Source organism: Aptenodytes patagonicus, chromosome 1 (genome assembly GCF_965638725.1).
Source record: "Aptenodytes patagonicus chromosome 1, bAptPat1.pri.cur, whole genome shotgun sequence".
Classification (NCBI taxonomy): domain Eukaryota; kingdom Metazoa; phylum Chordata; class Aves; order Sphenisciformes; family Spheniscidae; genus Aptenodytes; species Aptenodytes patagonicus.
The window spans coordinates 85,348,605-85,370,771 of record NC_134949.1 but is presented as its reverse complement, the minus strand read 5'-3'; the positions used below and the strand labels follow the sequence as shown (position 1 = coordinate 85,370,771).

The 22,167-nt window shown below is 42.7% G+C and overlaps 1 protein-coding gene and 1 long non-coding RNA gene across 2 annotated transcripts in view; one reads left to right on the top strand and one right to left on the bottom strand.

The window, feature by feature from the left end:
- LOC143163804 (uncharacterized) overlaps positions 1–22,167 on the top strand; it is an 84,844-nt gene that overhangs the window by 50,792 nt on the left and 11,885 nt on the right. The gene's annotated exons all lie outside the window — the stretch shown is intronic.
- The window catches only part of LOC143163783 (ovostatin-like), a 32,927-nt gene continuing 14,838 nt past the window's right edge, over positions 4,079–22,167 (bottom strand). Inside the window, exons 18-36 of the mRNA XM_076345652.1 lie at positions 21,188–21,278; positions 20,238–20,466; positions 19,518–19,644; positions 18,150–18,271; positions 17,435–17,486; positions 17,055–17,138; positions 15,894–16,070; positions 15,499–15,580; positions 14,457–14,613; positions 13,913–13,987; positions 12,492–12,657; positions 11,651–11,871; positions 10,990–11,205; positions 10,726–10,850; positions 10,441–10,531; positions 7,761–7,832; positions 6,383–6,485; positions 5,304–5,378; positions 4,079–4,367 (exon numbers count right to left, since the gene is read on the bottom strand). Coding sequence (XP_076201767.1) covers positions 5,326–5,378; positions 6,383–6,485; positions 7,761–7,832; positions 10,441–10,531; positions 10,726–10,850; positions 10,990–11,205; positions 11,651–11,871; positions 12,492–12,657; positions 13,913–13,987; positions 14,457–14,613; positions 15,499–15,580; positions 15,894–16,070; positions 17,055–17,138; positions 17,435–17,486; positions 18,150–18,271; positions 19,518–19,644; positions 20,238–20,466; positions 21,188–21,278 — 2,243 coding nt within the window. The 3' untranslated portion in view covers positions 4,079–4,367; positions 5,304–5,325. The remainder of the gene's footprint in view (positions 4,368–5,303; positions 5,379–6,382; positions 6,486–7,760; positions 7,833–10,440; positions 10,532–10,725; positions 10,851–10,989; positions 11,206–11,650; positions 11,872–12,491; positions 12,658–13,912; positions 13,988–14,456; positions 14,614–15,498; positions 15,581–15,893; positions 16,071–17,054; positions 17,139–17,434; positions 17,487–18,149; positions 18,272–19,517; positions 19,645–20,237; positions 20,467–21,187; positions 21,279–22,167) is intronic.

Genomic DNA, 22,167 nt, shown 5'->3' with positions numbered 1-22,167 from the left:
ACAGAAATGCTGAGGATGGGACCTCTGGGTTTTGAGCAGAACTGGAAGAGGTGAAAACCACCCACCTCATGACATCCTTTTCTCAGAATGTCATTCTTTTTTCAAAAGGTAGAAACTCTCATCAATCGCACTGCATGGAATTCCACCAGAATTGTCAGGGAAGAAACTACTCCTGTCCCTCAATAAAGCAAAGCTTAAATTCAACCCAAGGAAAGCAGAGAGCTCTGTTCCCATATTTCTGTCCATCCTAAGGAGACTACCCAAAAATATTGATGGCATGACGTGCTCATAAATGTTGTTTTATGCATCAAAGTGCCCCTTCAGGCTCGCCTGCATGCACAGTGCTACCACATGAAAAGCTACTACGTGCCTGATGCTTTCAAATGCTGGGTGGTGTATTTAGAAAACTGAGAGAGATGTCAGAGCATGGGGTCAGGTTCTCGAGGGTGTTAAGGCACTTTAGCTCACATCAGCCAGGATCTAAATTCACAAAGAGCCTTAGGGTCCTATGCCCAGTTCCTCAGCTGTTTAGAGCAACTGTCCATCTGCTTCCCAAGGTTTCCTAGGTCCTGGTGTTGCTGAATTGCTGAAGTCTGCTTTTTTGCCTTGACCCCAGTGCCACTCTCAAGCTGAACACCCTCCTGCTAGCTGATCTGCAGAACCCCTTCCCCTATCTCAGGCCTTCTCCAAATGCACACAAAAGGCACCCAGGAAGAGATATCTGGGGGTTGTTATATGTGCTTGTGCCTCCACCGGGCTAGCTATCCAGTGGTAAGGGTGTTTGTGATGATAGAAATAATTTGTGAAATCCCCTGTCTTTTTGGACAGAAGATCCGAGACTGTGGGTGACTTGACGCAAGAGTCAGAGTAGCTGGTGGTGAAGCAGACGATGGACATGTCTAAATAGGCAGTCAACCTCCAGATTTCAGCTGGTCCATGTCTTCCCCACCCAGATTTGGGCCAAAGGATTTGGATTTGTCTGCATCTGTTGATGCATGACTAAGCAGAGACAGCTAGGACATACCCAGAGCTATTCTTTGGCTTCAGTGTATGAAACCATCTTCACGGAGAAGATTGTGGAAATGGCTGAAATTTGAGACCCAGAAGATACTGGGACCTTGTGGGGAGAGATGTTTAATTGTTTGGTAGACTGGGTTATTTTTACGAGCTTCATGTCTTCAGAGCACAGCTCAGATTGCATACAACTACAACTTCATAGGACATGTGAGGAAATAGAAATGGATTTCCAAGGAGAAGAAAAGGAGGAACTTTCATATGACTAGAAATGACACAGTTCAGACTATGTCTCATTCTAGATAGTACCTGGTATTCAGGAACCAAGACCATCACAGGTTAGGTAAGACATACTCCCATTACCACCTTTGTGATCTGAGCAGTCAGAGACCACAGCTCTCTGGCTTTGTTAAGTTGGGTCAGGACATTGTCTTTAGGTCCATAAACACAAGCAGGCAAATTATAGCAATGGAAAGGAAGACTTATCCTGTTGCTGGGCTTTTGGATGGAGAGAGGGAGAGACCCAAGACTTGTTACAAGAAGTCAAACTGGAGACCACAGTTGTGACCCTAAGCAAGAGCCACTGAGCACACACAGAGGCAGAGCTGTGCTCTAAGAAGGTAAGTAGGGGTAGGAGGTGGAGTGCTGACACATTGTCTGCTCAGCTTTCTGCAAAAGCTCCCAAGATTTGCAGCACGGCTCTCTGATGTAGCTGAGCTGCGTCCATGCCTTGCTGAAAGGGACAGTGCATTTTTTCCTGCCTGCTTCCTACTGCTTCTCTGGCCCCGCGGTAAGCCTGTTCAAGCAGGTAGAAGGAAGAAACATATTTTTTCCTCCTAGACTTTGTCAGTTTTGAGTTGGGTCCCTATCTCTGACCTGCTCTCTGTGGGGTCAAGTTGAGCGCCACTCTAAGGGTCAGGAGAGCATGGATGGGAGCAAAGGCAGAAAAAGGTGAGCAGGACCAAGACTATGCTGTTCAGCAATACCTACCTGTTAGGCTGGCTTAACTGCAATGTGATTTGGGGTCCCAGAGGACTGAGGCCCCATCAGTAGCTTCTTTAGAAAAAGCTTCGCTTCTCTATGAAGTTGCAGCCTTCTGCCTTTGGCTTTTATCCATGAAGGTGCCTGAGCAGACGTTGGTTCACAAGGACTGTCCAAGACAAGATCAGTGACAGTTTTTGCATCCCCACAATCCCTTCACTCACAGAGGTGGCAAGGTTTATAATGAAGGGTATTGTATTTGACTAAACCAAGAACAGCTGTAATAACCCAACTCATATTGGAGCACAGGAACCCTACTGCATGTCTGAACTTGCAGAAAACTGAGCAACAAGCCAATACCTGTACTGGGAGTAACAGATTGATGAGTGGGCTTCTTGTCTGCAGGTATGTGTACATATGCATATGTTAATGTGTGACTCAGAGGAGAAAACCCCCTGCAGAAAAATATTGCTTCACACAATGTGGCTGGAAGTCCAGCATAGAGAGTCCCTAGCATTGCACTTTTGTTGGTCAAGGTCAAGTGGCACATTATTGTCCTGGATGCAGCAAGAAAGATGATGTCAGTAAGCCTTTGCTGACCTTTAGGCTTTAGGTTCTGGGATCTTATCTCAGTGGAAATACCTGGTGTAAATCACTTTACAATTCTTTTAAAAAAGTATGTTAAAGTTGGTGAAAGACATGAAGAAGAAAGGAAGTTGTTTTTGGGATGATAGGTTATATTTTTACAGCTTTCATGTAAAATGTCCTTCATTTCTTTATCTCCCACCCCTTGGGTCTTTCCTTAGGAAATCTCCTGGATGACTGCCTTTTATAGCTGCAAGGAGAACTAACATTTAGTAAATTGTTTGGAACTACAGCAGTAAGTGCAATGCAGACCTGATGGACAGGTCTGCCTGCAGGTCTGGACGTCTTCTGTTGCCTGAGTCATGCATCTTGATACACTGCTCACAGTTGTACTTCATCTTACAGCGCTTGGATCCCTCAGGCCAGTGCCAAGGTCCTGGGAAGACAGCTGAGATTCTTCCTTTGCAACTGTCTCCTGCTTTGAGTTGCAGGTTTCTACTGGGTGGTTCTGCTTGTAACAGGAGGTTTCTGTTGATATCCTCCACAGGTCCCTTCCAAACCAACATTTATGTGCTTCTACAGCTTCCATATTTCTTTTGAATCTTTCTGGGATTACATTGAGCTTGTGGGTCTCTGTCATGGCTGCTCCTTGGCACAAAGGTTCCTGCACTGCTCAGTGCAGTAGGATTAGTTTCACTTGAGCCATCTCTGGGTAAGCCTGACACCCTACTGAACAGTGCTCTCGGGGTGTACAAAGGGCTGCTCCTCTCCTACCACCTCCTGTGCTATTGTGCGGTCTGCCTCACAGCAGGCACACTGCTGCTGAGTAAAGTGTTTGTAGGAATCAAAATCCGCTTTGGGAAGCCCATTTTCATGATAAATAAGCTAGACTCTTTGAAGACTGTATCTAGGACTATGTCTAACACCTCGACTGAAGAAAGAGCAGCACAGTGATATGATTCAATCGGTAGATGTCTGCTCAGATTGTTATGGATATGTGGTTGGTTTCTGTGTCCTTCCACCAGTGTGAACTGGTCAGGACAAAGGTCATGTCAGGTCACTGCAGACTGTGAGGGACAGTAGCCACAGTGTGTGGCTGTCTGCTGTACCTGTTCACTAAATGCAGAAAGCACGACAGGAAATTTCTTGTACTTTGCCACCCCATCATAAGCTCCTTGTGGCTCTCTTCATTTTTCACTCCCTCCAAATCTTCTCATTTTTCTCCCTCCAAGGCCTCAGTTAGATCCACCATTCCTCCCTAACCCCTTTTCAAACAGTTTCTGTGTTACAGCTCTCTAGTTTCTCCCACCATGAGGCTTTGGGTAGAAAGCTTCCATCACATAGGCCAGGGCCCTGATCCTGTCTGTGCCACAGGACGTCACTGATGTCAGGATGTCATTGTCATTGATTGACCTGTCCAAGGTAGGAATTTTTTAGCTTATGAAATACCTTACAGCACCCAGTTCTAGATACAACAAGGAGTGGAGACTGGGACAAATAGCATTGCCAATCAGAAGGTTTTATTACAAAGAGCAGTAAAACATGAGATGTTAATCTGAAGAAAAAATTTCTTTCTAAATAGAGGCAAAAACTGCATAAAAGTTGTCTTCCTGTGACTAGAATTCTGAAATCTGCAAATGATTCAGTTCAGTCACTGAAAAAAGTGAGGATCATAGTAATTTCTTCAGGATCTTCCTTCAGGATAAATGGAAAGTCCAAAAAAATTAAAATCCACAGAAGCAGCAGCAGCAGATTATTCTCCTAATCTTGGATTTCTTAAGAGGAATCTGTGACCAAGAATACATGTTTCAGAAGTTTACCTTTATACAAAGCTCCCACTGGAATATATGTCATGAGTTTCCAAAAAGATGGATGGTCAGGTGTCCTGGTTTCAGCTAGGATAGAGTTAATTTTCTTCCTAGTAGCTGGTACAGTGCTGTGGTTTTGATTTAGTAGGAGAATAATGTTGATAACACACGGATGTTTTAGTTGTTGCTGTGTAGTGCTTACACTGGTCAAGGACTTTTCAGCTTCCCATGCCCTGCCAGCAAGAAGCTGGGAGGGGGCACAGCCAGGACAGCTGACCCAAACTGGCCAAAGGGATGTTCCACACCATATGGCGTCATGCTTAGTATATAAGCTGGGGGGGAGTTGGCTGGGGGGCAGTGACTGCTGCTCAGGAGCTGGCTGGGCATCGATCGGCAGGTGGTGAGCAATTGCATTGTGCATCACTTACTTTGTATATTCTGTAATTATTATTATTACTATTACTATTATTATTATTATTATTATTATTATTATTATTATTATTATTATTATTATTATTTTCCCTTCCTTTTCTGTCCTATTAAACTGTCTTTATCTCAACCCATGAATTTTACTCTTTTTTTTCCTGGTTCTCTCCCCCATCCCACTGCGGGGGGGAGCGAGCGAGTGGCTGTGTGGTGTTTAGCTGCCTGCTGGGTTAAACTACAACATCAGGGTTAACAATTGCACAGTATCTCCCTTGTTAGGAAAAGCACTTTATCTGGAGTTTCTGATCCACACTGACCCCAAACTCTTTTGAAGTGTGGGCCAGAATGGATCATTCTGATCTACTGAGATTTGGGATTTGCTTATTCCTCATTCTTCTACATGTTTTTCATTGCCCTCCCAGAAACAACCAAGTCTCTTATCCTCGTCTTCCTCTACAAATTCTTGCCTGATACCTTCTGAACCATTACCTCTTCTGGTGCATATCTGATTTCAGTTGGAAGGCGGGGAGCAGGGTGTGTTGTATTCTGCAAGGGCATATTCATCTGGAAAGAAGAAAGGAAGATGACAGTTGCATGAGAGTGAGAAATCATTCTGACCTCAGTCCACATGCACTTGTGATTAACACATTATGAACCAGAAAACATTTGATAGATATTGTGGTAGTCTTCCAGTTGTGAAGGCACCCAGTTGCAGGGGTGCACAGTCAGAGCCCAATGCACTCCTCTGGCCATGTTTGTCAGGACACATCATTGCTGTGACCACGCAGGATGTGGATCAGGCGGCAGAACAGGCACTCCAGGGTCAATTCTCTGGATACTGCTGCTCATCTGCTAGGATGCAGTTCCCAAAGGTTCTGCCAAGCTTGAGAAAAGCATGGGGGAACCTGAGCCACAGTTTTGGTAACATCAATTCCACAACTGGGTAATGGTGATGCAATTTTAGTTCCTTGAGGCCAGATAGAGAAAGGTGGTCAGGCACTTAATTTTCTAGTTAGGTGCTTAAACTCCTGTTGGGTTCAGTGGGACTGTCATTCCTACTTAAGTATCTAAATTCCACTAAGGAACAGTTCTCTGACTGCAGCCTACTATGGCAATATAAAGCAAAAATACGAGATAAGCCAGACCAGGGAAGTCAGGAACACTGCTGCCTTTGAGTTATTGATTTTAATCATTGTGTTCAAACTGTAGAAAGAAAGTGCCACCACACTTCTTCCTGTATGTAGTTTGTAAGAAAGCAACTCCTGACGTATAACTTTCTAATCTGCTTTATGTTGAAATGAAGCAAGAAGTGAAAAGATGGGGGGGGGGGGGGTTGCAGAAACTGTCTATGCTTCTGCAAACCGTTTGCAGTCTTGTAATCAAAAGCAGCAGAATTGCTAGCTCGCTCTCCATTTGCCTCTCCTGAGAAACAAAGGCAGCAAATGCAGAAAAGTGAAGAGAAACTTGCACAGAGAGAGCAAGGGAAAATCCACTGTTGGCACCTTGTAAATGCTGAGATCAATACTTTGATTTTACAGGTTTTGCTTCAGCCTACTGAGGTCACCTACCTGTTTCATAGTAATCATACATATATACTGGCACTGGTTTGATATCTGAGACAGGCAGGCTTTGCTCCACACTAAAGGAGAAGCTGATTTCCTTCTGGGACACCTGGAAATGGCAAACAAGAAAATGCATCAGACTTTTTCTTTTCATACCTACCCCTGAGGCTAAGGTTGAACAGACGTATTTCTGGGTCAGACTGGGTGACAAAGTGCCATTCTACAATTCTCTCCAGATTGTAAACTCGATGTCAAATCAGATAACTGATTAAAAGCTGTTGCTAAATATGTTTTCTTGCTAAAATTGTGTGCTTTTTTTCTTTCTTCCTCTTCATATTTCCATTGCCAATTACCCCAACCATTCCCTGGTTTCTGGGGCTTTCAGCACATCAGCATTCATCCTCTCACTGGAAGTTGCTGTTAGTTTCTTTCCTTGGCTTTTCCCAGCTAAAATCACCTTCAGCATCCCTATGAATCTTCTCCCCACTTTTCTCTCTTTAATCACATTGAACTCAAGATCCCCATCCTCCCCTGTGGTTCTGTTCCTCCTTCCACACTCTTGCAGCCAAATGTCCCAAACTTTCCTCCTTGTTCATCTTCCTCAGCTTCAAGCTTTCTCCTGCGTGCCTGGGACTGTGCCCCTGCTCTCTTCTCCCTTTGTCCTTGTTTTTGTCTTGCTGACCTCTTTATAGGTATGGAGCCATGGACAGGGGCTCTGGAGGACTTTCTGCATCACTGGTGCCCTGCTGGGTAAACTTCACATCTCAACATCTCAGCTTCTCTGTGAATTCAGAATACTGACTCCAATCTTCCTTATCAGATCCTTGGAGACCAACTAATAAAAACTAGTGTTTGAGAGTGTTGTGGCTGAAACCAGGACAGAGAGGCAGATATTATTACTATTTATTTTTGCTTCCTCTCTCCTTCCCTTCTTGGTATTTTAAGGTCCCCTGAGTTTTGATTTTCATCTTTCTCCTCTCTCATTCCCTTTATTAATGTCATTGATGTGGGAGGGCTATTCTTTTCATAGAGAAATCTCTCTAAAAGGGAGAGGTTGACACTGACTCCCTGTAAAACACTCTCAGATCAACTGATGAGAAACATCAGAGGCTGAAGAATATTATGTAGACTGGAAACTTTTGTGATATGGAATGCAACTTGTGAAATGCTATTTAATCATACAGCATTCTTCACGAAAAGTAATAAATACGTATCTCTTCACTGTAGACTACAACTACTGTGTATGTATGTTTGATGTTGGACTGAGTGAAGTCCCTTCATGTCTTTAAGGCATGTATTGCTAATCTGCTATTAATGAGATTATTCTTTTATCTGTTTTAAACTTCCAATTTAATAAAACCAAAAAGAAACCTCCCAAACTTACTTTCTGAAGGTAGAAGAGGATGTGGTTGTTCTTGATGTCTACGTGATCCACAACAGAATCCTGGTACTGAAACTTTAAATAAGGCAAATGATAGCAATGTTAACATAGGAGACTTGCCAAAGAGACTTACAAATAACTATTCGATAGCAAAGTAGGTTTAAAGTGGCTGCCATGCTCCTGTTGTGCCACCCTGACATCTCGTGGCCAAAATAAGAAATGCCAGTTGAGTATTTTCATAACATGATGAGTGCAAACCAGTCACAATGAAAAATAGTTCTACTAGTCAGCTTTGCTGTATGTGACTTTTCTCATTAAGAGTGCTCTTATTTCAATGAGAATTCACAATTACACGACCATTTCTGCAGCTCAAGCTGGCTCACTTTCTAGTGTGTTGTACATTTTAAAAACCAAAAGTTTAAAAAAGTTTTAGAAAAGCACATGAGCAAAATTATTTTGCCATAAAAATACACAAAAATAAAATATTCCAAATGTTAAAAAACAGTTATTTTTTCCCATACATATAAGAAGAGTACATATAAAATACATATAAGTACATAAAGTATTTATAAAGTACATATAAAGAGGAGTAGGATGCCAAGCAGTGTAACATCTCACTGGAAAAATCTTCTAAAGAAAAGTTATGAATTTCATACAGTTCTAGTCAAAAAAGAAATTCAGACCTAAATGCTGAATGGTTATAAATGCACCTAGCTATGAGTAGACTCTACAACAAATTGCATCCTTTTTATCTACTTGGAGATTAAGGCTCATGGCTTGAAGATAATGCATCTGTTGCAGAACCTAAATTGCACTAGGAACTGAAATGAAGTGCTTATCAATGCTCTCCCCAGAATTGTCATCACTGTGACCAAATTTCTGGATAATAAAAGAAGAGCAATACCCACTTTTTCTTTGTTAAACTGTGCTGTAGAGGAAGGGATAACCATGTCAAAGGGATAACATTGCAAAATGCCCATTCGATCAATTTGCCTATGGCAGAAGTATTTCTTACATAGATTCTGTTAGGTTGTGATTAAAGGCTCAGCCACACAAACACAAAGGAGCACAGAGGAACAATGGCAGGCAGGGAAACCCCAGTAACCTGAGCAGGGCCACTGGAGCACCCTGACCCGGCTCCCCCCAGGGCTGCCACAGGGCAGTGACAAGCCCCATTGTAGGGGAGTGGGACCCACCAGGTGAGTCAACAGCAGAGTATCCCTGGATCACCTTACTGACTTAAGAGGAATGCTGCCTACAGGGGCACGGGGCTGACTATGGGATGCTGGGACTCACAGGAAGTTTAGGGGAAGAACCAGAAGTAACAAGGAGAGGCATAAAGTCCGACTGGGAGGAAAAAGCATGGGAAAATGGGATAAAAGTGTGGGAAAATGGGATAAAAGGGGCCGGTCGCACGTAAACAGGTTGGTGGTCAGTACACTTGTCTGGCCATGCCCTGCACCTGGTCACCGCAGTCTCTCCTCTCTTCTTATTAAACTCTGTTCCTGATTATTTTCCTGGGTGAGGGGCTCCCTTTTCTGTGTGCATGTGTGTGTATGGAGTGCAAGCCACTGAAGAGGGGACCATGGACCTCAGGGACCATGTGTCTAGGGTGCCAGCATCTTGAGAGACCAGACTTCAGGCCTGTTGTGTGTGGGTGTGTGTGTCAGTGGGTGGTCGCCTGTGAATATAAAGCTGGACTAGCTGGTGAGTAAGTTAAGTGGCTTGGCAACCACCTACTGAAGCAGGCATAAGTCTGGGCCAAATATTGAAGATACCAGAGGATCTGAGTTGGCTACAGGAGGGACCAGGAGGTCCGAGCCTGTTAGTGGAAAGACCATAAGGTCTTGGGGGCAGATACTGGTCAGGCCGTTGGGCTGGACCAGCTAGCAGACTCATTTGTGTGTGTTTGTGTGTGTGTATGTATCTGCGTGGGGCAACTGGGAGACCAGGGGATCCAAGCCCAGCTGCTGCAGAGACTGCATGTCTACGGCTGGTTACTGGAGGTACCCACCATGCACATGTGTGGGTGCTGGGGGGCTCAGTTCCAGCCACTGGAGTGGGGCTGTGGCCTCGAGGGCGGATATGTCCATGTGCCAGTGACTGGTTAGAACAAGGATCCAGGGGCAGTTACTGGGCAGACTGAATGTCTGAGGTCAGCTACCAGAGGGATCCACATCGTGTATTTGCATGTATATATGTGCGTCTGTACACATATATATATTTATTTATTTAACTTTTCCACAAATGAGCTTTCAGTTTGATCAGCCAGAAAGGGGAACAGGATAAGGCCATTTGTGTTACCTGTGTTTGTGTAAGTGCTGTCTTTCCTGTCTCTGTTGATCTGTGTGGCCAGCCATGTATATATGTATTTATGTATATATATGTATAGTGTGCATGTCTGCCTATTGGGAATACACACTTAGCCTTGCTGTTGGCTGGACCTGGGGATATGAAGCTGCAGCAGTCTCACCTCTGTTGAGCTACTGGGTTTGGAAACTCCTAACAGATTTGTCTTCAACAGATGAACAGCTACAAGTCTGAGACACAGAGTATGTGACAGAAGGCTACGCCCAGGGACTTTGCAGAATTCCCATAGGGCTCCAATTTGCTAATCAGACACTATTTTTATCCACTTCCTATGTTTTCAGGGTTTACCATTCACTTTGCTACCATTCTTTACCTTTTTCAGGGAAGATCTTACAGGAACAAAACCTGAGAGCATCTTCACGTCAATAATAGCCATGTTGGAGACTTTGCGGTTTCCTGTGTAACTAAAATGAGAAAAGTTCCGTTAGTCTGGTCTGCAAATGGACAGGAGACCAGTGAATGACATTTTCAGGTCCAAATGATCCTGTTTGACTTCCTGCAGCTGCACAGTAGCAGTTAGCTGCCTCTACTCAAATCCTTCCTTGGATACTTTACCAAACCGTGAATGCGAGGGGGTAGGTCAATAAGAAGAAGTTACCTGGCGGAGAGGACAAGGTCAAACTTTGGTGGGAAGTTGCTTGTGCAGGATGCATTGGCCGGCTGTACGGACAGAGAAAATCCTGCAACTTTTTTTGGCAAATGGATGTTGTATCTCAGAGTGGTCTAAAAGAGATAGGAAGTGTGAGATGGTCACAGACTTACAGGCTTTTGTGGCTTTGGCATGAGGTATGGAGGGGAATGAGGTATAGGGGACCCCTTCTTAGTTCTCAGGGGGGTGGTGCTGAGTTTCCAGCTTGCTTACCTGCAGATAGACACAGCCAGTGCCATTCACTTCCACGCTGTAATTCCCTGGAATAGTGGGTAAGGAAGCCTGCTGCAGTAAGAAGCGGTTCTTGTCATTCACCTGGAAAGTCTTACTGGGGGAATCCATGAAGTTGACTTTGACTGTGTTAAGACTTGTTTTAGAGAAGGTGAGGTATCCATACTGGGCTAAAGCTTGAAGAGCAACAACAGTGTCCTGAAAAGAACAACGTGATCCCTAATTAGATAGATACCCAGCTGTAAGATGGCGCATGAGATTGGCACAGCTCCTATTTCCCTGGTGCTTTGTCAGTGCTCATAAATGGAGGGGGACTTTGCAAAGAGCTAAGGAGACAAGATACAAGTTCTGGGGCAATAGATTTGAATTATCCCAGGAAACCTGGGATAATGCTGTGTCAACAGTGACTGCTGTCTACTGCTAACTTGAAACTCAGGTAAATTCCCATTTTCTAAAACTAAAATGTGTATGAAGCTGCCTATGAAGAGCATGAAGTGCCTTGACAAGGAGACTTATGCGAGCACCATTCATCAAATATTATTCAAACGAATATGCAGTCAGGAAGATATGTCATACTATCGAGATCTAGCTTGCAGGCTGGACTACTCCCAGAAGCTTTCTTTTTACCACACCCAGTTGTTACCTGGCTGGAGGAGAAACCGCCATATGGGTTCTGTTGTTTGACAAGCCAGCGCACAATGCGAGAAATGTAAGATAAGTCTTCTGGAGTGAGTTTGGTTTTGTTGAGCAAAGCCAGGAGCACATAGCTGGTCATTTCAATCTCAGCAGAAGGGGCACGGGAATAGAACACAGGAAAATGTTCTGCTGGTGGCTTATTTTCTCTCTGCCAATGAACTGAACCACCTGAAAACAGAAAAGTAGGGTGTAAAAAGCATGGAAAAATTACTTGACTGTTAATTCACTACAGTATCGCATGGGAGATAGGTATACAATTCCCTCTCTGCCTTTACCCAAAAGTTTTTTCAGCCATCAGTGTCCTAAACTGGATAAGTTTTAGTTCCAGGGTGGAAAAGAAAACAGGAAGGGATGGAAAGGGAATTAATAGAGGGGGGCTGTAAAAGTCAAAGGGGTTGAAATGAAGGCAGTGCAGCAGAAGGATGCTAAGGCAGCCGCGGACTGGAGCACATGACATAGTCAAGGGAACTGGGTTTGTTCAATGTGTAGTAGAGGAGGGTAATGGGGAAACTAGGTACAATCTTCCACTACCTTGGACTGAGACTTCCAGGAGTCTCTCCCCACCTACACTATTTCATAATTCTAAGAAAATCAGGCCAGAGCTCAATCTTTTGTGAAGCCAAAAGAGACAGACAGAGCAGTTCATAGAGATAAATTCAGTAGCATAGCAGGCATGAAATGGGAAGGGAGCAGCATGAATAAGAAAACTGTACATCAGAATAGCTTACATCGTATCACAGGCCATTCCATTAGCTGTATTGCCTGTATCATGGCCATACTGCACTTACCATCTCTGGTAGCTTTCTGGTCCAGCTTCTCAAGGAAGAATTGCCATCTTTTCTTGTTGTCAGCTAAGCCGTAAGCATAGGCAAAGAGGGCCTGGTTATACAGGTTGTGGACCCCATTGCCAAATGCAGTCTCCAAACAGCTCATGCCACTCTGAACGACAGGATGCTAGTAATGCAAAACATAGTAGGGTTGTCAGGTACTTGGATTTGTGTCTCAGCTTCTCTTTAAATACTTCCATCACTGCTTAAGCTGACATCACTGACCCTTCATGCTAAAAAGTTACATGATCCATGGCATGTGTAAGGGCCTACAGTGTGTATCCTGTGAAAAATGCCCTTTCGGTGGCGCTGCCTTCTTTCTGCATTTATTTAGAGGCAGCATGGCCAGACTAACAGAGCGCTTGTGACTGACTTGTGAGATGACCTTATGCAGGTCATCCTTTGTCCCTTGGTTGCTTTAGCTCTAAAACATGGATCATTTTTACAGAACTACGTAAAGTATGTTGAGACCTCATGATGAAGCAGGCTCTCTCAGATGGCTGTTATTACTCATTTGCTAACTATAGCTATCAAGAGAACTCTTCAGTCCTTTTAGCCTATCTCTGTGAGCTCTACTTCAGCTCAGACATCACCAGCACACTACTAACCATGTCCTGCCTATGCAGCTTCACTTATAGATGTGGCACCAGGTTTTGGAGCTTCTTATGAAGATATTGGGAACTAAATTAATGTTGCTGAAGAACTATTTGATTCTGCACAATGTTTTATCCTGCTGGTACTTAAATGATGCCCCATACCGCAGTATCTGAGGGACATGCAAAACTCAGCATGCCTAGAACATATTTGCCAGAGTGGGAAGAATTCTCGTCTTCCCCATTTTACAAAGAACAAAAAATCAGCAAAAACCAGGGTCTCAAGGATATGCAGGAAGTGTATTACAGAGAACAGAACTCAGCTCTCATTCCCCTGTGCCTAGCAAGTATTCCAACCAGCAGCCCATTGTTTCCTTCCATTATTAACAATGACATAGGGAAACAGAAACACAGCTTGGATCTAAATGCACAGAGAGAGTGCATTGTAGGACTGAAGATTTGGATAGGTTGGACTTCGGACTGGGCAAATACAGAGAAAATTCCAAATTTGCCCACTCTGCATTGTTTAACATTGTTTAACACAACTGGATTCCTCGGGGATTTTTCAAATTAATCCATAGGAACTGGATACATAACTGATTTGTAACACTCATCAAATATTTATGGCAACTGCAGCGTTCTGGAAACAGATTTCCTCAGCTGACCCGACTGTCCTACAGTCAGTATTTACCACATTGTTAAAGAATACAGATGTGAGGACTATGACTTGTGCACTGTTTGACAAATGGCTGTCTGGACTAATAGAGCATAACAGCATCAAATACCTACCGCAGCAGAGTGTCCAGCCTCCAGCAATGCTGCCACAACGTAGGCTGTGAGTGAGTATTCACCTTCTTCTCCATCCTGAAGAAAACATAAGCAAAGAACAGGTCAGTACAGGTGTCCTAGAAAGAAACAAATTATCAATTAATTCATAGTTCAGATACCAGTTAGATTTGAGATCAGAAATAATTTGTCTCCCTGTGTGCACAGGAATAAGAAAGATGACGTTCACTCAGGATAAAGCCAAAATTATTTCATGCATTTTCTTGGCTTTTGCACATATGCAATAAAGCACATTATAGCCTGTGGCTGAACACATAATGCAGTGGTGGAAAATAAAACTTGAGACTTCTGACTCAGAAAGTTCTACTTGTTTCTACCTCATCATCAATACCAGATATAAGAATCACGCCCTGCTTGTATATGAGAGACACGAGAGAACAGTAATAGGAAGAGTAAGGGTGTGGTGATAACTTGTGTCTGGCAGAAATGATCCAAATCAATCCCAATGCCAGGACTGGAAGTTTGGGACTATACTTGTCTCAGTTACCTCCAAAGCATTGTTGAAATGTGACCCAGCATTTTCAAAGCAGCCATCTGACTTCTGCTTGCTTGCCAGCCAGATCAAAGTTTGAGACTGGACATTGTCATCAATGTAGATGTAGCGTCTGGCTTGTGCAAATGACTTGTACACAAAGGCAGTGAGCCTGAGGGTGAACCAGAAACAGAAAGCAGGTAAGACATGAACAAGACCAAGAAGGTTTACCAGCAACTGGATATGCATAGAAAATGACATACAATGAACTCCATAATGTCTGAGGTAAAAGAAACAAGTGTTTTGTAAGTTTTAAATAAATAAGGTAGTTAAAATCCTGACATTAAAAACTGCCCTGAGGTTTCTCCATTAGTGTGGTGAAACCATTCTTTCAGAGCAGGGGTAAAGTATAGACACAGGTTGATGATTGATGATAGTAATTTCTAATCTTAATTAATAGAATTATGAAATAAACTAGGTGGGAAGGAACCTCTGGAAGTCTCCAGTCCAACCACCTGCTTAAACTAGGGCCAACTTCAAAGCTCAGTCAGGTTGCTCAGTCTCTTGTCCGATCATGTTGTGAAAATCTCCAGGGATAGAGATATCCACATCCTCTCTGGGCATTTGTCTCAGTGCTGCAGCCTTCTCCTGGGGAAGATTTTTTTTTTTTTCCCTTCTACCCAGCTGGAGTTTTCCCTGTTGCAACTTGAGTAAGGACAAACTCTTGTCTTTACTCTGTGCTCCCCTGACAAGAGTCTGACTCTGAGTCCCCATCTAGGTAGTGGAAACTTTACCTAGGTTCCCCATTAGCCTCTTCTACTGGCTGAACAAACACAGTTCCTTCAGCCTCCACTTGAACATTATGTACTCCAGCCCCCAGTCATCTTATCATCCTTTGTTGCACTCTCTCCAGTTTATTACTCTCCTTTACTAGGGGATCCAAATTAATTGAGTTATGTTCATTTAGTCTATTAAAAATAAGAATCACTTAATACTTTGATCATTTTTCAAAGGCTAAAGATCCTGCGCTAGGGAAATAGAAAGTGTCATCACTTACCATACACTCCCTTCCCTATCTCGGGTCCCAAAGGAGCTGTAGGATCCATCCCGGTGTTTGTATGATAGCTGTTTTTGGTACCCTGAAAACACAATAAAGAAGACATATTTTCTAATCACAGAAAAGGACTAGTTCTGCTGTTTATTCAACTGAAGCAGTAAGACTTTTGGATTTAATATTAAGTAATGTATGTGTGGTAAATAATGTCAGCTACTATGAATTTTAGCTGCTTTTGCTCCTGGAAGTATGACATGCTTCTTTGTGGTGCTGTCATTGCCTGCTCCTATGCAATAAACATGGTGCTAGAATTCAGAGATCAGTGTTCACCGTGTAGAGCTTTAGAGTTCAATACACACGATCACAATATTAGTTGGAAGACTCTGAAAGCCTCTCACCTGTGGATAAATATCCAGTACCCTTGACTCTAATCTCTTCAGTCAGCTGCCCAGTCTTATTCAGATAATCCAGGGCATAGATGTTGGGTGTGAATAAGGCCATGTTCTGTTCTCCACAGCCATAAGGCATATGGAGGAGGTTCTCCATGTTCCTCAGGGCTGTACCCAAAATGTCTCCTGAAGAATGAAAGATATAAGAAGTCAGTTCAGTTCAAACATGTTTTTATTACACAGCATTAGACATTTTTATATTACCTTATTATGAACCCAAGGGCAATGACCAATAGACAGTAATCACAGCAACCAAAGACACATCTTAGAAGAAAGGCTGAAATGCCCCCATTTTTTATTTTTTATTTTGATGCAGGACACCTGGGAGAAACTGAGAATTTGAGAAAAAACTGAGCACCAATACTGGCTGGCATGGGTTCTGAGAAACAGCTATGAATCCTTAGAATGGGTAGACTTCCCTGCCCTTTACAACCTGCTTCCCATTTTGTGTGTACCTGTGAGAATGATGTGTGGGGTATGATGCTGATGGGCTACAGAGGCTGTATTGCACAGTATCAGCACACCTCACACTGACCCAGGCATGAAAAACAACCGTGTTTAGAAAACAATCTGAGTTCAGAACCCCAAAACATTTCCACTGAAGAGAACTGTCAGTCCTAATAATGATTTTAAGATTAGTAGAGTTGATTGGGACCTGAAAGTCTTATTCTATGGGAACTTATCGACTGACAAATGTTTTTCATTATGCAAAAGCATAAATTTGAAATTATGCAGTCAGCCAAGTTCTGAAGTCTTCTTTTCAAGAAATCAAACTATTTTTTTTCAGAGAAGTCTGCCTTAATCTTACTTTTCAGCTGAATTAACTGTTTTACTATACAGAACAGGATATGCTAATGCAGTATAATCTGAAATGCAATATAAGTTGAAATAATTTGACTATTTTGTCCTATTTTGATATGACAGTATTCCGAGCAACTTTTGTCTTTCACTGCCATTTTGCAAAGTAGGAAACATTTCCTCTAAAATCAAGATTAAGTATTTCCTCAACTTTACATTAGTTTTGCACATGTATGTGCAAAATGATGGCACTTGGTGTAGCACAAGAGAAATGCCATTTACTTTTGGTTTTAGTCTAAGTACTAAACTTACCAATGACAGAAAAATAAGCTCTGGCTGATCCCTGCACTAGGTTTCTTGGAAGGCTGAGAGACACTGGTTCAGAAATCATTATGCCTGATGAGAAAATGTAACAACAAGAATTGTTAAAATCATCTTTTTTCCAGAAGTCTTCACTTTGTAAGCATTACTACAGTGACTGCTACGATCTGCAGTCTGGGTAAAGAAAATGCTGCAGAGACTTGCCCAATGAATCAAAGGTATGTCTGAAAATCCTGAATTGTAGCCCAGCACCTTGACCCTGAGACCCTCTTTCCTCCCCTGGAAGGGTCTCTGGTTTTGTAGGACAAAACCTACAAGACAGTGAAGCAGTTCCACTGACTCCCTGGAATGAATGAATGAACTTGTCTTACCTTTCGTACAGACGAGGGAGCTCTGAGTCAATTCCTTTTTAATACCTTCAGGCTGTTTGATTGCAGGGAAGTGGTCAGGAAGAGGAAGAAAAGTGTAGAATATCACGATGAAACCGTGACAATTTAACGGTGTAAAACAGTATGTGGATATGGCTATCCAGACAGTGCACCCCTTGTACCCAGACCTACCCTATCTCCACTAGAATATCTCTTGGTCCATGGCTCCCTCTCTTTTACCCAACACCCTGTCCAGAGCACATTCTTTCTTAGAAAGCAGTTATAACATAGACATTTCCAGCCTCTGAGAGGGACTCTGTCCAACTAATCCTATGTGGCTGCTGCTTTATGATGCTCAAGATAAATCTTTTTCCTTCTATATCTGCCCTCCACCCTCCTCCCCAGTATTGGAGTCACAGACTTATCTTACAGGTAAGGTATGGATTCTTCTCCCTTCTGGCTACATCTCTACCAACATCCGTGGGGTGTCAGGGCATGTATGCTCATGGTCCCAGGAAGGAGACAGTGGCAGGAGGACAGTGGATGCCACTGATTGTTGTGATTTACACTTTCATTTTCATGTGGAGAAGCCTACTGTACACAGCTCCATCTGTGTCAGCTGCCTTGCCTCCTCACACTAGCTAACTGCTTCTAACCCACAGCTATAGGAATTGCAGTTTCCACAAAGCAGAAAGTACATGCAGATTTCCTACCATACCTCAACGAGTAAGGTTTGAATCAGGATGTCCCTGTGAATTGTCTCCTCTTCTGGGGATATTTTGTTTCCAGTATCTCTGGTATCCAGTTTGGCCTCAGCAGTAATTGTGAATTTCACCTCACCTGGAAAGCCACCCACCAGCCCAAGAAAAGAAAGTTATCTTCAATGTCTACAGTTACTCCTGGTTTTCACTGCCTCTTGTAGGCTGATGGACTGCTGAGAAATGTATTCTCTCTGAAGGCAGCTCAGTAGAAACAAATTTCATGAAGGCTCCACGTCTGTCTGCTAGTGGCAAGGAATGGTTGCCTGGGGCCCTAGCATGAGCAATGAAATAGGGGTGATCCTGGCCAAAAAACTGACAGTACTCACTACCAGTTTCCACCTCTTCTTAGCCTTGTGTTGAATTTTCTCTGGCCTAGGGCAGTGTTGCGATAGTTATAGCTCTGCTGCCTCTTTCCTTCAGGTGGAATTTGTTAACTGAGGGACAACACTGAGGAGCAGCCTCAGTGCTGCTGCAGCACTGAGGAGCAACCCTGAAGTGGGCAGCTTTGCAGGTGTTACTTACTTCACCCCTGCAATCATTGCAAACTGGAAATCCAAAGGAGTTTTTTACTTGGAACAAAATGCATTATTATCAGAGTTACCAGGGAGAGACAGCAGCTTTCTTTTTTTCAGCTCTGCAGTATTATTTCACTGCATATCCAGTTTTCATCTCACTGTAACTTTGCATCTTTCTCAGTGAGTTTGAAGGAAATAAGTCATATTGAATATAGTGTTTTAGAAACAACCTTTTAAAGAAAAGGTCCATCTGTGGTTCATTTTGAGAAGAATCTTTGCTAATTAAAAGTTTTTTGTACTTCAACTTTTGGGGCACTTACACATGCAAGCCATTGTAACTGCTTTTTTTAAAAGAACGTTGACTTGAAGGCAGTGTGAATTAACACAGCTGTAAAATTGGGGAGGAGCAATGTCCTCTTTGCCTGTTGAGAATCCAGTCCAAAATTATTAGCAAATTTTATTCTTACTGAATACAGTTGGTTAGGTGCAAAACTGTCAGCTGAAAGACCACAGGCACATGAAATCCTGCCAGTATTTCATACATAATGTGGCAAGTGAAGAGTTCTTCCTAAAATGGATAGGAAATAGACTACCAAAATCAGAAGAGATAAAACATCAGAACAATTCACTGCTCATTCAGTGCGTCTAAGGGAACTTTACCGGAGGTCCAATACTAAATTTGTGGAGCAATTAATGGAGCTGTCCAGAATTGCCTGCCTGTGGATTATTGATGCTGCATTAAAGGGTGGGAGTGACAGAGGTAGAAAGATCAAACAGGGATATATCAAGGTGATGAAAAGACAAACTTACCAAGTTTGCGGGGGCTAACAGCCCAAATATAGGTTTTTCTTTCATTGGCACACACCCTTGCTGTATTGCCCTCTGGTGAAAGGATTTCTGCCTTGTAGTCACTCGACTTTGCCAATATGGCACTGACCTGAGACAAAGAAAGAAGGACCAAGATTACAAATGAAGTAGGCTGCTCCTAAAGTCAGGCTGCAGGGCAAGGGAGACTTGCTGGAGAAGCTATTTGTCATCTGAATCTGTGGGATGGTACCAGGACAGAAGCATGGGGCATTTCTCTGAGGAAGCGGCAAACCTGTCTCTTTTCTGCCCACTGTTAGTGTCTGTTTTTGACAGAAGTATACCAAGGTGTCTGTGCTCATTAGTCAAGTCTTCTTATAAGTTACTGTTACATAGAACATACTCAGTACGTATTGTGTTTTGCACAGCACAGTACCCATATCCTCTGCTCAAGTTCCTCCTTCAGGAGTGAAAAGAAGAACTAAATTATGTAGGGATAAGAAGCAAGTTCTTATCTTCCGTGGACCAGCCACAGTGATCATCGGCCACATTTTCCTAATGTTATGACACAGGGACAGGTCCAGGGAGAGAGGGTGAGAGAGTAATGTCAGGCTAAAGTGTAAGTTAAACACTCATTTCTGCATTTCTGATGCATTATGCAGGAGAATGCTGGAATGACTGGGAAATAGACAAACCATATAGGAACTAAAAGGGAACTTGATATACCTGGATGCATTTGTTGAGGTAGTTGAAGACATTGGCTATTAAATTAAATTTTTCCCCTCGAATGACCGAGTATGGCAAGGTGAGATCCACAAAGAATGGTTGGAATGCTGTCAGTGAAACAGGTGAGGAGATGCCAAACCCAGCATCATCCTGCACGCAGAAAGCGCTGGCTTTCCATTCTGTGATGGTGTCAGGAATGGTGTAAAAGACATTGACCTGCCCCCTGGAACTGGGAAAAATAAAAAAAACAGAATGAGAAATTATCTTTGGCACTTTCAAGCCAAATTATAGAATAGGCTCCCTGCTTGGAGTTAGTACTTCTGTTTTCATCTCACTTTCTGCAAGATACCACTCCATATTTAAAAAAATATTATAAAGCTGGAAGTAAAGATGAAGGTGCTGGTGAACTACATGTTAAAAGGCACTTGGAAGAATACTCAGCTTTTCCAAATTAGAAATACCTTTTGTTTAAATACCATAATGCCCAAACATACAAATTAGAATCAATGAATTTAGAGTAATGTTCTAGAACAGCCCCTGAATGAATAGTTAAGATGGAGATATTCTCATTTCAGATACTATGATAGCCTGGAAAGAAAAACAAAATAACCTGAGTTTTCTGCTGCTGAATTAAAAAATATGATGAAAAATAACAAGTTTTGCTCCTTCTCTTTCCTAAAGAAATGCTCTTATTTTACTCTTAGCCCTTATTCTTTCTCCCCATCAGAAGGATAGGGGACAGAGCACAGAGCAGATGTCATTCACAGTTCAAGTAGGTTTGACATTGTGTACAAGGTTGGGAGCTCAACCATTGAGCAAGATGGGAAAAGGAGACCCACACCTACAAAGCAGACATATGTTCCATGGCTTCTCCCCAGAATTCATTTCAGCAACATGTATCAACTCAAAAATCCACACAAGAGGTAAGAAGTGAAGATAAAAATACTCACTCGGTATGAACCAGATCCCAAATCCAGGTCTCAGGGAAGAATTTCCGAACAGTGTTCGGAACACCACTCCCAGCAAGAGTCCTTGGCTCATCTAGAAGATTGTGTATGGTTAAAGTATAATATTAGAGAGGTCAGTCCAGAAGAATCTGAACTGCTGTCAGACATGCTCAACACCATAAATGAATATTAAGTATTCCATTTGAGCATTTTTCCATTCTTTTTCACATAAAAAAGGAAAATTCTAACAGATATAGGGTACAAGAAGAAACAATTTCTTACCTATTCTCTTTTCCCATGGGAAAATACTGGAAAATTTAGCTATTTCACAAGACGTTTCACTTTATTTCATATTGAAAGGTCTCATCATCCAGTTAGAAAGGCATGTTCCCTGTTCTCTACCACTAGCTCTCTTTGATTTGCAAATGGGCAACAGTAGCCAGTATTGTCACCAAAGCTTATAATGCTTTACAAACCTCCCTGAGAACACAATCATTTTTACCATGTTCAGTAGTTAAAACTGGAGCTGAATATCCAGTCCATTGGAAAACTACTTTTGTTCATATAGTCAAACTATAGGTCTGATATGAGGAACCGAGGCCTCTTTCCAGTTTTACTGTGGACTCAGTTGTGATGTCCAACAACTCATTTAGCATGGAGGTACCTCAGATTTCCTAGCCATATCATGGAAATAACAATACTTTCTTATTTTGCTGGACTTAGAATCATAGAATCACAGAATCATTGAAAAAATCTAGGTTGGGAGGAACCTCTGGAGTTCTCTAGTCCAATCCCCTTGAAGTAGGACTAACTTCAAAGTCAGATCATGTTGCTCAAGGGTCTTGTCCAGCTCAGTTTTGAAAACCTGCAGCAATGGAGATTCCAAAACCTCCTGGAGAACCTCTTCCAGTGTAGCAAAACTCTCATGGGGAAGAACTTCTCCTACTGTTGAATAGCAATTTCCCTTGTGGCAACCTATGACT